This window comes from Cherax quadricarinatus, chromosome 8 (assembly GCF_038502225.1).
Source record: "Cherax quadricarinatus isolate ZL_2023a chromosome 8, ASM3850222v1, whole genome shotgun sequence".
Taxonomy (NCBI): Eukaryota; Metazoa; Arthropoda; class Malacostraca; order Decapoda; family Parastacidae; genus Cherax; species Cherax quadricarinatus.
Genome location: NC_091299.1, coordinates 4308557 through 4325085, shown reverse-complemented (window position 1 = coordinate 4325085; position 16529 = coordinate 4308557). Strand labels below are relative to the sequence as shown.

Genomic DNA, 16529 nt, shown 5'->3' with positions numbered 1-16529 from the left:
TGTTGAATGATGATGAAAGTATTTTCTTTTTGGGGATTTTCTTTCTTTTTTTTGGGTCACCCTGCCTCGGTGGGAGACGGCCGACTTGTTGAAAAAAAAAAAAAAAAAAAAAAAAAAGGTAAAAGGACCCCAATGGAAATAAATCACTCTGTCTGACTTTTTTGGGTTATCCTAGGTTCTCTACACATATGCTGCTATGTATGATAATTCTATGTAACTGTATTTGTGTATACCTGAATAAACTTACTTATTACATGGTAGTTACGTTCCTGAAAACACTGTGTTAGGTAAATGTGTGTTAGATAAACTGAAGAACTTGTTGGAAAAATAGGGTTATGTTTCTGGGAGCCCCATGAAAGCCTAACAACTTTTTATTAGACCTCCAGATCTTACAAAAATAAAAGTGAATCTCTAATTGTTGTTCATTGTAATGATGTATTATGTTGCTTTTACTGCTTATGATTACAAATGCAACAGAAATAATAGTATTTCTTACCTTAAATTGTGGGTGCTGGTGTTTGTCAATGATTGTGGAAAGTTATACTGTGGGCCCTACTGGGCTGAGGTAGATGGTAGAGGTTCTGGTACTAAAGTCAATGGTTATACTGGAGTGTGCATAAATTCTGTAATGGATTTCTGGGTTATTTTACCCTGCAGTACATTAACAGGTGATGGTAAGGCATCAGCTGCTCTAGACACTGTTTCAGAGCACTGCTTCTAGATTTGTCAGGTTTCTCTTCAGTGAAAAAGTCTAACTTTAAGTCAGTCAGTCAGTCAGTAAGACAGTCAGTCAGTAAGACAGTCAGTCAGTCAGTAAGACAGTCAGTCAGTCAGTAAGACAGTCAGTCAGTCAGTAAGACAGTCAGTCAGTCAGTAAGACAGTCTGTAAGTCAGTAAGACAGTCTGTAAGTCAGTAAGACAGTCTGTAAGTCAGTAAGACAGTCTGTAAGTCAGTCAGTCAGTCAGTAAGACAGTCAGTCAGTCAGTAAGACAGTCAGTCAGTCAGTAAGACAGTCAGTCAGTCAGTAAGACAGTCAGTCAGTCAGTAAGACAGTCAGTCAGTCAGTAAGACAGTCTGTAAGTCAGTAAGACAGTCAGTCAGTCAGTCAGTAAGACAGTCAGTCAGTCAGTCAGTAAGACAGTCAGTCAGTCAGTAAGACAGTCAGTCAGTAAGACAGTCAGTCAGTAAGACAGTCAGTCAGTCAGTAAGACAGTCAGTCAGTCAGTAAGACAGTCAGTCAGTCAGTAAGACAGTCAGTCAGTCAGTCAGTCAGTAAGACAGTCAGTCAGGTCAATAAGACAGTCATGCCAGTCAGTCAGTAAGTCAGTCAAGTCATTCTAAGTCAGTCAGTGAGATGACATCCTGGGTTAATCATTACACAAACTCATATATTTACCTCATTCTTTTTAATTGTATAAACTGACGCTTCATTAAGGTTATAGGCACTCTCTTGTCTAATATCTATTTTCTTTTTAACTCCAAGACTTAAATACTTAAACCTTCTATTGCCACTTTCAGCATCACTTGTGTGCCTATTGGGTGCCCTGATTGCTTGGCAGATACAAGATATGGCAATTAAAAGATCAAAACACAATTCACGAATGCAGCTAGCTCCTAGGAGAGAATCGTACTAGACACGTATTCACGAAGCCTGGGATGGGGGTGTCGGGGGTGTCAGGGGATGCTGGTAGGTCTCCCCTGCTAACGCATTGGTTTGACCCACAGCCAGGCGGCAGCCTGAACTGGAGAAATTTTTTCCCACACCGCAAACAAAACCGTGTTAAATTGATTTTATGAAGTGTTGTATAAAATTATTCCGCAATTTTTCAGTGGTGTAATAACCAAAACATTGCAAATAAATCTATGTAATATAATGGTCTACTGTACAGACATGCAGTAAACCCTCTCGTAAAGCAGGGCATATGTTCCTGTAAATCACTGCTTTATGGAAATTAGCAGTATGAGAAGTGAGGATCATTTGGAGAAAAATAATGTTACTGTCTAGAGACTTTTAAATTTGCCAAACATTTTTTTTTAATATTCTTCTAGGATAAAATTACTACAGTTTATTTTGCCTCAGTCTGGTTATTGTTGCTTGTTGACATGGAATGGTGTGGAGAAGGTTGATGCCATTCTACGAGGCTGATGTGGATGCCTGTGGTTCTTGTGTTGATGTAAAAGCAGAGTTGTCAGTAGTTGATGGTTCTGGAATGTTCAGGTGTTCTATAAATGCATCTCTTACTTGTTTACTCTGCAGTATTGACCTCCATGGCATTTTTTTTCTCAAGGTCTCAATATGCACTACTATCATATTCTTTCCACGTCTTAAATTGTACCAATGATAGATTCTCTTGGACCAAAACACTCAACAATTGGGCCCACTTAGGCTCAGGAAAAATTTTATGGCATGTAGTACAACCTTTTCTCACTTAATGACGAAGTTCTGTTCCTAAGACCACGTCATTTAACAAATTCGTTGCTAAGTGAGGAGCATACTACATATAATGTAGTGAGTTTGTGTCAACCATCTCTGATATCGTTTTAATGTCACCTTTCTACCATTTATAAAATTTCTGGTATATTTTTAATATACAGTAGTGTACTGTATATTGAAATAAATAGAATAGAGGAAATCAGCTCTAATATACATGATTTAGATATGAATACTGGACAGAGAGCCCGTTGTAAGTCCGAGGCGTCAGTAAACGAGTACTTTGCTAAGTGAGGAGAGGCTGTACTCAGGTTTTGCACGTAATTTGATGCTTTCACACTTGTGAATTGTACTGTCAAGGTTTTTTTTTAAGTTCTTTGTAAAAAAAGTGTACTTCAGTCATGTCGGTTCTCTGAACCATTCATCTACGAAATCAAACTATATAGTGTAGTGAGAGATTTTACTGTATTGTAGACATATAAGGTTATGAATTGTTGTATTAAAATATGTGCTTTATTATTATGTATTACAGTTTACTTCTAAAATAATGAAATTTAGTTAGCACAATAGTAAATATAAATATAATAGTTTGAAATTCATAGCATACTCTCCATTACAATATGTAGGGGTGAGTACTGCACTGTAAATTACAGTAGCATCTTTAATGTGCACTTTTTTCTCAACAGCTTAATAGTCGTGCAAAGAGAAGCATAGAAGAAAAACAACGATTAATCCAGGCAATGCAGTCTGGGGTCTCTCCTGATGGTCAAAAGCTGTTCCTAACCATTTGTAAAACGTAAGATATTCTGTTGTTAACACACTTCCTTCCCTGGAATACTGTCCCCTTCTGGCAAGTTATGAGTATTAATTATGTTAAACTATATTTTATCTTCATAATTCTTAAGTGTTTGGAGTTCAGCTGGAGCTGTGTATGCCAATTAGTACTTCTGCTGGCTAAAACTTCCACACTTTGAGGTCTTAGTCGTTAGAAAAATGATGTACATTGGAAGAGACAATGCGGAAAAGAACACTGCAAATGAAGAAGGCGTTTGGATCATAATGAACAATTTTGCAAGGAAAAATGCAGTTTCCTTATTTGCACAAAAAGTGACAGATTTGGCTAAAGTCACAAGATAAATGCAGTGTAAATGTATTAGGATCACAATCAAAAAAGGACTGATCTTAAAAATTATTACTTTTTGCCAGCAAGTTTTCAAGGAAAGTCTTTAGAAAGTATAAGAGTATTGTAAAACACTAAAGAAATATCATTGTGAAATTGTTTAGAAGCTTCTTCATCATGGCTTACTTTCTCCAATAGGAGTTCATGAAAGAAATAAGACATAAATAATATACTGTAATTAAAAATAATTCACTTGCTTATTTGCTTGCCCATCTTATGTTTTTATAGTGAAAATAGCTATCAAGTGCTTTACTTTTTAAGTAACAAACTGCTGTGTAAAACTCATCAAGATATGTTTTGTCATTTGTTCTTAAAGATATGAAAATGTTTGATGTTCAAGTGTTACAGAAAATTCCACATATGTTGTCTTGCTTTTGATGTCAGTAGACAGTTATATTTGTTTAAGATGAATGTACTTAGGAATGTTTTATTTTCCTTAAAAAAAAAAAACCTATGGATCATTTGTACCCTTCATTTTTCTTATCCATTTCATTAAGTTATTTCTTTTATTTTTCCTTCTGAGAGCCATATCCATGTGCTTAAAAAGACTTGCTGGCATAATTCGTGTATTGAATGACTTTAAAATAATCTTCTCAGTCTTCAAAACTTTGATTAGGTAATCAGTGGATACTTTTCTATGTTTATATAATCAGTTTGAGCTCTTCTGATGTTGGTTCTTTGTTCTGGGATATGGTTAAACCACTCTGAAGGAATTTTTTGACCCTTTGAAGTAGGGGATGAGGGGGGTGCATGATGCTGGTGAAGGGCGTTTGATTTGAGGAATAGAGTTAGCCTTCCTTTCCTCCAATCAAACTAAATTACTTCTCAATTCCCAGGTGATGTGAATATTTTAGAGGTTTAATGTTGACCAGTGAATAATTGTAATCAGATTTTGGACCATCTGTAATTACCTAGATTCAGTACTTCAGTAGATATTTACTTGTACGTATGTGTAATTCCTTGAGTAGCAATTTTTGTTTAAATCCAGAATTCTTAATCTTGATTTTGAATACTGTGCATCATTGCTTTATCACTTAATTTTTAAGAAAAGAATTTTGTTGAATGCAAAAGCAGTTACAATTATAGTAGTAGTTCTTATCTGGGAATTTCAGATTAGCATCAATAATTTACTTGGTACCTTGAATCCAGTAGCAAGAATCATTTTCAAATAATGTATGGGAAAGTATATAAAGTAGTTAAAGATAGCCCCAAACTGTCTCCTGAAAAGCTCAGATAATTGATATAAGTTCTTGCTAATAAATAAAAAATGAGTTTCTTCCTGGTTGCTTCTTTCTAGACACTACCCACCAAGTGGAACATTATACAGTAATTACATAATAACATCAGATGTATGCCCTACATCTCAGCCATGGGAAGTCAAGGCACTGCACATTTGGGCCAGTGAATGTTGAGAGAAAATGACCAATGTAACAATGTGTTGAATAAATTGTTCTGCATTTAGTTCTGTAGCCATTAATAATTTTCTTTTGGGTTTAATGTTTTCCTTGAATATAATAATAAGAATAATAATTTTGTTGTAGCAGTGATTTGTGGTTATTTTGTCATTCTGTTAAATCGATATCTGTTTAATTAAACCATATTTCAACACATTATATTCCTGCTTATCATCTGCTATCATTTTGTGTGTTATATATATAGTCACTTGAAAAAAATCAGTATCTAGTCCTTTGGGGGGTCAGTCAGATACTCTGGGTTGTCTTGTGGTCACCCTGAAAGATGGCTTTGGCATTCATCACCAAATACTATAGTGCAACAAAATTATATCTAAAAAAAAATTTAAATCAAGTAATAAACAGAGGAAATAAGAAAGATTTGAAATAACATCAGTATCTAATCCCACTATTGTTTTTGGGTAATTTAAACTTAATAATATTGCTGTAATATTGTATTTATCTTGTCTTACTGTAATGTTATTTTGGCTAAATATAAACACTATTAAAATAGTTAATTTTGTAGCATTTTTTTTTACCTAAGAATTATCTGGCCAAGAGAATATATAATGAAAATTAATATGACAGTGTTGCTGGAGATAAGTTACTTAAATTATGAACTTAAGTCTAATCAGCTTTCTTAAATACTGCTGGAACATCTTTAAAGTGCTTGGATTGCAATATGTTTAATAGAGTTTAGGTAATTTAAAAATAGCAAATGCAGTACCTGGTCTGGCCTTTCCTTCACACAAAAATATAAATTTACTGGTGTAAGAGATTTAGGTTAAGTTAAACAGTTCAAAGTATGGGTGCCCTAAGCACAGTCAGAGAATGCAGCATAAACACGTGTCATTGCTCCAAAGTTTAATCTTATACCAGCAATTGTAAGGAAGAGTTGGGTGTTAATAAATATGTAAAATACTGTATCTTTAACAGTACTGTATTACTTTCTTATCTTCAGATTAATTCTTCCTCATATAGGTGGTAAATGATGTAAGAAATGTTACTAGCATCAGAATTGGTAACTTCAGTAGAATATGACAAGTTTATTCAAAAAGTGCCTGATCAGCCAAGTTATGATCATTATATTGGCTTGCAGGCTGCAAGCAGTAACAGATTGAGTGGTCATGCAGTCACTAGGAACTCTTGGCTCAGGCCATGGTGCGAGAATAGGTCTCAGAACCATCTTCAGGTAATACATATACCTATCATTGGTGTGTTCATCTGAACATTATCATATCCATATCTTACTTATAACTGATACCTGCAGAATTATGATGTAAATTTGTTTTTTAGCAATAATTAGAATGACTCAGGTTTTAAGTGCAAAAGTGAGTTATGACCTAATTCTTGTATAACTTTAAACTTCCACATACAGGATAGAAGAGGTGACGTGGGCTGGAACCAGCATCCTGGTGATGGGTCAGGTACTCATCTCGCCACCATACATGCCAGAGAATGTCAGAGAGCATAAGGAAGGCAAAGAAACTAATGCCAAGACTCTTAGTTACATCAGGAAAATAGTATGTAATTTATTGTATTTGTTAACTTTTTAAAATAAAATTGTTCACTGTTAAGAAGTGCTTACTGTATTAATTAATGTTTTGATAATGTTAAAGTTGGCATATTTATTGGCACTCTCTGTATGTTAAATATTTTTAAAATGTTTTGTCATAGACTGAAAACTCTACAGTATATGGAGTATATTTGTCCTTCATTATAATGCTGTAGTTTGTTAGAAACTAAGGTGTATGAGAAGTGCCTCAGGCAGATCTGCAAGGATAGAAGAACCCTTAAAACTGGCCACTGATACATATACAATTTTTTTTTAACACTAGCCATCTGTCACAAAGGCAGGGTGACCCAAAAAAGAAGAAATGCTTTCATAAAGTTTTTCTTCTTTTTACATTTAGTAATTTATGAAGGAGAAAGGGTTACTAGCTCCTTGCTCCCAGCATATTAGTTGTCTCTTATGACACACATGGTTAATGGAGGAAAAATTCTTCTCTACTTTCCCATGGAGGACATGTGCATTTATGAACAAACATAATTAAAGATATTGTAAGTTCATTCTTTAATGAAATAATTAAAAAAAAAAGAAAATTGATTATGTATTGAGTGTTTATGGTACATAAAGTTTAATTGAATATTAAGGAAGAGGGTTCCATTAAGTTTAATGGAGCCTTCTTCCTTCAGTTCAATTAAGCATAAGCAAAATTTATAAAATAATCACAGTAGTTTAGATAGCTGTTTAGATATCATTTTGGAAATACTGTATTGTATATGAAAACTTTAAGTTTTGGTTTAGAGAGATGAAGGATGGTGTATTGAGTTCTTGTAGTAGGAAACATGTAATGTACCTAGAGTTTACCTGGAGAGGGTTTCGGGGGCCAGTGTCCCCGTGGCCCAGTCTGAGACCAGGCCTCATGTATGATTATAATAACTTAAGAAATGTGCATTTGAGATGAATATTGAACCTCTGGTGGAGGGATTTGAGGGGTGTTAATGTTGCAGTTTAAAAACTGTAGTGTAAAGCACCCTTCTGGCAAGACAGTGGAGTGAATGATGGTGAAAGTTTTTCTTTTTTGGGCCACCCTGCCTTGGTGGGAATCGGCCAGTGTGTTAATAAAAAAAAAAAAAAAAAAAGAGTGAGGCATGAATTGTGTAGTGGCTAAAATGTTAGAGATAGTTTAGGAATTTTTCAGTAAAAAAATTTTTTCCCCACCTAGGCAGGGTGACCCAAAAAGAAAGAAAATCCCCAAAAAGAAAATACTTTCATCATCATTCAACACTTTCACCTCACTCATACATAATCACTGTCTTTGCAGAGGTGCCAAGATACAACAGTTTAGAAGCATATGTAAAGATATATAACATATTGCTCCAAACTGCCAATATCCCAAACCCCTCCTTTAAAGTGCAGGCATTGTACTTCCCATTTCCAGTACACAAGTTCGGCTATAAAAAAAAATAACCGGTTTCCCTGAATCCCTTCACTAAATATTACCCTGCTCACACTCCAACAGCTCGTGAGGTCCCAAAAAATCATTCATCTCCATTCACTCCTATCTAACATGCTCATGCATGTAAAGTAAAAGGACACAAGTGCAACTAATGTGACATTTATTGTGGCAACGTTTCGCTCTCCAGGAGCTTTATCAAGTCATTACAAACAATACATGGACACAGAGGATATATAAAGGCTCTGAGTGAGGTGCAATACTAGTGAGGTACCCTTTCGATGTTCACTAGTGGTAGTAGTAGTAGTAGTAGTAACAAAAATAATACAATATGGTAGAGCAATTAATTCGTACATGAGTAAAAGGATATAAAAGCTATTACTTGGGTAACATAAAAATAGGTTGGACAAATATAGACTGGAAAGAGGCAGGTTTTTTCAGTGTTCACTCTCTGTAATGTGCTTTGTGTAGTATAACAGGAGAGACTATGTGATGGCAGGGTTTACTGTTTTCAGGAGGATTCTTGCCATCACATAGTCTCTCCTATTATACTACACAAAGCACATTACAGAGAGTGAACACTGAAAAAACCTGCCTCTTTCCAGTCTATATTTGTCCAACCTATTTTTGTTACCCAAATAATAGCTTTTATATCCTTTTACTCATGTACGAATTAATTGCTCTACCATATTGTATTATTTTTGTTACTACTACTACTACCACTAGTGAACATCGAAATGGTACCTCACTAGTATTGCACCTCACTCAGAGCCTTTATATACCCTCTGTGTCCATGTATTGTTTGTAATGGCTTGATAAAGCTCCTGGAGAGCGAAACGTTGCCACAATAAATGTCACATTAGTTGCACTTGTGTCCTTTTACTTTACATATTGTCGGTAATTCTACCAACTTTATTACATGCTCATGCATGCTTGCTGGAAGCCCAAGCCCTTCACCCACAAAACCTCCTTTATTCCCTCCAACCTTTTCAAGGATGACCCCTACCCCACCTTCCTTCCCCTACAGATTTATGCACTCTCCAAGTCATTCTACTTTGATCCATTCTCTCTAAATTACCAAACCACCTCAACAACCCCTCTTCAGCCCTCTGACTAATACTTTTATTAACTTCACACTTTTTCTTAATTTCCACACTCCGAATTCTCTGCATAATATTTACACCACACATTGCCCTTAGACAGGACATTTCCACTGCCTCCATCTGCCTCCTCATTGCAGCATTTTCAACCCAAGCTTCACACCCATATAAGAGTGTTGGTACCACTATACTTTCATACATTCCCTTCTTTGCCTCCATTGAAAACATTTTTTGTCTCCACAAATACCTCAATGCACCACTCGCCTTTTTTCCTTCATCAATTCTGTGATTAACTTCATCCTTCATAAACCCATCTGCTGACACATTAACTCTCAAATATCTGAAAACAATCACTTCTTACATAATCCCTCTCTCCAGTGTGATATCCAATTTTTCTTTATCTAAATCGTTTGATACCCTCATCACCTTACTCCCAGTTGTGAGTGTGGGGGAAGTTCATGAGGCAGTAGGTAAAATGAAAGGGGGTAAGGCAGCCGGGATTGATGGGATAAAGATAGAAATGTTAAAAGCAGGTGGGGATATAGTTTTGGAGTGGTTGGTGAAATTATTTAATAAATGTATGGAAGAGGGAAAAGTACCTAGGGATTGGCAGAGAGCATGCATAGTTCCTTTGTATAAAGGCAAAGGGGATAAAAGAGAGTGCAAAAATTATAGGGGGATAAGTCTGTTGAGTATACCTGGTAAAGTGTATGGTAGAGTTATAATTGAAAGAATTAAGAGTAAGACGGAGAATAGGATAGCAGATGAACAAGGAGGCTTTAGGAAAGGTAGGGGGTGTGTGGACCAGGTGTTTACAGTGAAACATATAAGTGAACAGTATTTAGATAAGGCTAAAGAGGTCTTTGTGGCATTTATGGATTTGGAAAAGGCGTATGACAGGGTGGATAGGGGGCAATGTGGCAGATGTTGCAAGTGTATGGTGTAGGAGGTAGGTTACTGAAAGCAGTGAAGAGTTTTTATGAGGATAGTGAGGCTCAAGTTAGAGTATGTAGGAAAGAGGGAAATTTTTTCCCAGTAAAAGTAGGCCTTAGACAGGGATGTGTGATGTCACCGTGGTTGTTTAACCAAATCTGGAGTCACGCACCAGTGTCCAAGAATTTTCAAAAAAAAAATTTGTTATTTTTTCTTATGAAATCGTAGAGAATCTTTTTGTGAAGGTAATAAAACAAAAAGTACGAAATTTGGTGGAAAATTGACGAAATTATGCTCTCGCGAATTTTGATGTGTCAGTGACATTTACGAATCGGCGATTTTGCCGACTTTGACTCCCATTTTAGGCCAATTACATTATTCCAATCAACCAAATTCTTAGCTATTTCACTAGTATTACTTCTATTCTATCGATTGAGCACAAGAAATCGCCAAGTCAACTGTTTCAACTACAAAATAAAGTGATCGGAAATTGTTAATTTGGCCAATTTAACACAAAGTTCAAAATATTCCAATTTCAAAATAGGGTCCAGAATAAACAATGTAGGCATTCCTGGCACTAAACTAACGTTTCCTCTGTTCATTAGTTATGTTTTGAGGCTTTACAAATAAATTCCATTTTGATTTTTTATTCACATAATGAATTTTTATTCACACCAAAAAATAGAAGATTTACTGTTATGCAATACTGTAATAATTGTATAAATATCATCACCATATTTGTGAATGTATATTAGACCCACCAGCTGACGTGTATTAGACATGTGAGGTCGTTTGTTTACTCTTGAATATCGGCAAAAATTTAACATTTCCGCTACTTTGAGCTCAGTTTCAAGCCATTTCCAGTGCTAAAACCAATCAAAATCATCTCTATTTCTGTAATATGTCTTCTATTCTATCAAATGAGACCAAGAAATCGCAAATACAACTATAAAAAACATACGAAAAAACACTGCAAAGTTGCTGTTTTAATCGAAAAATCATGATTTAAGTTTTTTTCTCTCATTATACACAGTGTGCTGCAGGATCTGTTTTATGTGGTGCACACATACCACATAGATGTATTCTCTCATATCTAGGCCCAAATGTACCACTCATAGTTTATCAGAGTGAGCTGAGCTCATGGCGTAGATCTACGGTTTGGACCCTGAACGTAAAGCCGTAGATCTACGGGACGGACCCTGAAAGGGTTAATATATTTATAGATGGGGTTGTAAGAGAAGTAAATGCGAGGGTCTTGGCAAGAGGCGTGGAGTTAAAAGATAAAGAATCACACACAAAGTGGGAGTTGTCACAGCTGCTCTTTGCTGATGACACTGTGCTCTTGGGAGATTCTGAAGAGAAGTTGCAGAGATTGGTGGATGAATTTGGTAGGGTGTGCAAAAGAAGAAAATTAAAGGTGAATACAGGAAAGAGTAAGGTTATGAGGATAACAAAAAGATTAGGTGATGAAAGATTGAATATCAGATTGGAGGGAGAGAGTATGGAGGAGGTGAACGTATTCAGATATTTGGGAGTGGACGTGTCGGCGGATGGGTCTATGAAAGATGAGGTGAACCATAGAATTGATGAGGGAAAAAGAGTGAGTGGTGCACTTAGGAGTCTGTGGAGACAAAGAACTTTGTCCTTGGAGGCAAAGAGGGGAATGTATGAGAGTATAGTTTTACCAACGCTCTTATATGGGTGTGAAGCGTGGGTGATGAATGTTGCAGCGAGGAGAAGGCTGAAGGCAGTGGAGATGTCATGTCTGAGAGCAATGTGTGGTGTGAATATAATGCAGAGAATTCGTAGTTTGGAAGTTAGGAGGAGGTGTGGGATTACCAAAACTGTTGTCCAGAGGACTGAGGAAGGGTTGTTGAGGTGGTTCGGACATGTAGAGAGAATGGAGCGAAACAGAATGACTTCAAGAGTGTATCAGTCTGTAGTGGAAGGAAGGCGGGGTAGGGGTCGGCCTAGGAAAGGTTGGAGGGAGGGGGTAAAGGAGGTTTTGTGTGCGAGGGGCTTGGACTTCCAGCAGGCATGCGTGAGCGTGTTTGATAGGAGTGAATGGAGACAAATGGTTTTTAATACTTGACGTGCTGTTGGAGTGTGAGCAAAGTAACATTTATGAAGGGATTCAGGGAAACCGGCAGGCCGGACTTGAGTCCTGGAGATGGGAAGTACAGTGCCTGCACTCTGAAGGAGGGGTGTTAATGTTGCAGTTTAAAAACTGTAGTGTAAAGCACCCTTCTGGCAAGACAGTGATGGAGTGAATGATGGTGAAAGTTTTTCTTTTTCGGGCCACCCTGCCTTGGTGGGAATCGGCCAGTGTGATAATAAAAAATAAAAAATAAAAATTCAGGGAAACTGGCAGGCCGGACTTGAGTCCTGGAGATGGGAAGTACAGTGCCTGCACTCTGAAGGAGGGGTGTTAATGTTGCAGTTTAAAAACTGTAGTGTAAAGCACCCTTCTGGCAAGACAGTGATGGAGTGAATGATGATGAAAGTTTTTTTTTTTCGGGCCACCCTGCCTTGGTGGGAATCGGCCAGTGTGATGATAAATAAAAATCACCTTACTCTTATCTATGTTCACTTTCAACCTCTACACACCCTCCCAAACTTGTCCACTAACCTTTGCAACTTTTCCTTAGAATCTCCCATAAGCACAGTATCATCAGGAAAAAGTAACTGTGTCAACTCCCATTTTGTACTTGATTCCCCATAATTTAATCCCACTCTCCCCAACACCCTAGCATTTCTTTTACAACCCCATCTATAAATATATTAAACAACCATGGTGACATTACACATCCCTGTCTAAGACCTACTTTTACCAGGAAGTAGTCTCCCTCTCTCCTACACACCCTAACCTGAGCCTCACTTTTTTTTTTTTTTTTTTTGACCATCACTATCCTCATGAAAACTCTTTACAGCATTTAGTAACTTACTACCTATTTCATACACTTTTAACATCCGCCACGTTGCTCCTCTATCCACTCTATCATATGCCTTTTTTAAATCCATAAATGCAATGAAAACTTCCCTACCCTTATCTAAATACTGTTCACATATTTTTTTTTTTTTAACAAGTTTGCTGTCTCCCACCAAGGCAGGGTGACCCACAAAGAAAGAAAATCCCCAAAAAGAAAATACTTTCATCATCATTCAACACTTTCACCTCACTCACTCATGATCACTGTTTTTGCAGACAAATATCAAAAAATATATAAAATCAAATAAATACAGCTTGTGATGTTGATACAGTACTCTGCTTTTGTGTGTAATTTATCGATATACTGCATTTGTTATTATTATTATTATCACACTGGCTGATTCCCACCAAGGCAGGGTGGCCCAAAAAAGAAAAACTTACACGATCATTCACTCCATCACTGTCTTGCCAGAAGGGTGCTTTACACTACAGTTTTTAAACTGCAACATTAACACCCCTCCTTCAGAGTGCAGGCACTGTACTTCCCATCTCCAGGACTCAAGTCCGGCCTGCCGGTTTCCCTGAATCTCTTCAAAAATGTTACTTTGCTCACACTCCAACAGCACGTCAAGTATTAAAAATCATTTGTCTCCATTCACTCCTATCAAACACGCTCATGTATGCCCTGTGGAGGTCCAAGCCCCTCACACACAAAACCTCCTTTACCCCTTCCCTCTAACCTTTCCTAGGCCGACCCCTACCCCGCCTTCCTTCCACTACAGACTGATACACTCTTGAAGTCATTCTGTTTTGCTCCAGTCTCTCTACATGTCTGAACCACCTCAACAACCCCTCTTCAGCCCTCTGGACAACAGTTTCGGCAATCCCGCACCTCCTCCTAACTTCCAAACTACGAATTTTCTGCATTATGTTCACACCACACATTGCCCTCAGACATGACATCCCCACTGCCTCCAGCCTTCTCCTCGCTGCAACATTCATTACCCATGCTTCACACCCATACAGGAGCGTTGGTAAAACTATACTCTCATACATTCCCCTCTTTGCTTCCAAGGACAAAGTTCTTTGTCTCCAGAGACTCCTAAGTGCACCGCTCACCCTTTTCCCCTCATCAATTCTATGATTCACCTCATCTTTCATAGACCCATCCGCTGACACGTCCACTCCCAAATATCTGAATACATTCACCTCCTCCATACTCTCTCCCTCCAATCTGATATCCAATCTTTCGTCACCTAATCTTTTTGTTATCCTCATAACCTTACTCTTTCCTGTGTTCACTTTTAATTTTCTTCTTTTGCATACCCTACCAAATTCATCCACCAATCTCTGCAACTTCTCTTCAGAATCTCCCAAGAGCACAGTGTCATCAGCAAAGAGCAACTGTGACATCTCCCACTTTATGTGTGATTCTTTATCTTTTAACTCCACACCTCTTGCCAAGACCCTCGCATTAACTTCTCTTACAACCCCATCTATAAATATATTGAACAACCATGGTGACATCACACATCCTTGTCTAAGGCCTACTTTTACTGGGAAAATAATCTCCCTCTTTCCTACATACTGTAACTTGAGCCTCACTATCCTCGCAAAAACTCTTCATTGCTTTCAGTAACCTACCTCCTATACCATACATCTGCAACATCTGCCACATTGCCCCTCTATCCACCCTGTCATATGCCTTTTCCAGATCCATAAATGCCACAAAAACCTCTTTAGCCTTTTCTAAATACTGTTCACTTATATGTTTCACTGTAAACACATGGTCCACACCCCCTACCTTTCCTAAAGCCTCCTTGTTCATCTGCTATCCTATTCTCTGTCTTACTCTTAATTCTTTCAATAATAACTCTACCATACACTTTACCAGGTACACTCAACAGACTTATCCCCCTATAATTTTTGTGCACTCTTTTGCCCCCTTTGCCTTTATACAAAGGAACTATGCATGCTCTCTGCCAATCCCTAGGTACCTTACCCTCTTCCATACATTTAATAAATAATAGCACCAACCACTCCAAAACTATATCCCCACCTGCTTTTAACATTTCTATCTTTATCCCCTCAATCCTAGCTGCCTTACTCCCTTTCATTTTACCTACTGCCTCACGAACTTCCCCCACACTCACAACTGGCTCTTCCTCACTCCTACAAGATGTTATTCCTCCTTGCCCTATACACGAAATCACAGCTTCCCTATCTTCATCAACATTCAACAATTCCTCAAAATATTCCCTCCATCTTCCCAATACCTCTAACACTCCATTTAATAACTCTCCTCTCGTATTTTTAACTGACAAATCCATTTGTTCTCTAGGCTTCCTTAACTTGTTAATCTCACTCCAAAACTTTTTCTTATTTTCAGCAAAATTTGTTGATAACATCTCACCCACTCTCTCATTTGTTCTCTTTTTACATTGCTTCACCACTCTCTTAACCTCTCTCTTTTTCTCCATATACTCTTCCCTCCTTGCATCACTTCTACTTTTGTAAAAACTTCTCATATGCTAACTTTTTCTCCCTTACTACTAACTTTCCATCATCATTCCACCAATCGCTCCTCTTCCCTCCCGCACCCACTTTCCTGTAACCACAAACTTCTGCTGAACACTCTAACACTACATTTTTAAACCTACCCCATACCTCTTCGACCCCATTGCCTATGCTCTCATTAGCCCATCTATCCTCCAATAGTTGTTTATATCTTACCCCAACTGCCTCCTCTTTTAGTTTATAAACCTTCACCTCTCTCTTACCTGATGCTTCTATTCTCCTTGTATCCCATCTACCTTTTACTCTCAGTGTAGCTACAACTGAAAAGTGATCTGATATATCTGTGGCCCCTCTATAAACATGTACATCCTGAAGTCTACTCAACAGTCTTTTATCTACCAATACATAATCCAACAAACTACTGTCATTTCACCCTACATCATATCTTGTATACTTATTTATCTTCTTTTTCTTAAAATATGTATTACCTATCACTAAACCCCTTTCTTTACAAAGTTCAATCAAAGGGCTCCCATTATCATTTACACCTGGCACCCCAAACGTACCTACCACACCCTCTCTAAAAGTTTCTCCTACTTTAGCATTCAGGTCCCCTACCACAATTACTCTCTCAGTTGGTTCCAAGGTTCCTATACATTCACTTAACATCTCCCAAAATCTCTCTCTCTCCTCTACATTCCTCTCTTCTCCAGGTGCATACACTGCATTTGTCTTGTCATATATTCCGATGAGTAGCATACCCAAGCATTACAGTGGCGCCTCGGTTTTTGTTTGCCCTGATTTTCATTGAATTTGGTTTTCAATGACGTTTTTCATCAAAATATTGTTCCAGCTTTCGTTCATCACCTCAGTTTTTGTCTGCCGTACCGAATGTGTCTGTCTGCCCACACCTGCACTAAGCATTCCACGGACACATTCTGAGTCAAGTCTGGCTTTGTTTGTCGTCAGTGAGCATTACCCTGCGCATTCATACAAAACATTTCGTAATCATTGTTTTTTGTGTTTG

The 16529-nt window shown here is 37.6% G+C and overlaps 1 protein-coding gene across 1 annotated transcript in view; it reads left to right on the top strand.

Moving 5' to 3' along the window:
- LOC128685366 (protein LSM12 homolog B) overlaps nucleotides 1–16529 on the top strand; it is a 41235-nt gene that overhangs the window by 8572 nt on the left and 16134 nt on the right. The window contains exons 3-4 of the mRNA XM_053771861.2: nucleotides 3119–3228; nucleotides 6442–6586. Of these exons, the coding sequence (XP_053627836.1) occupies nucleotides 3119–3228; nucleotides 6442–6586 (255 nt within the window). The remainder of the gene's footprint in view (nucleotides 1–3118; nucleotides 3229–6441; nucleotides 6587–16529) is intronic.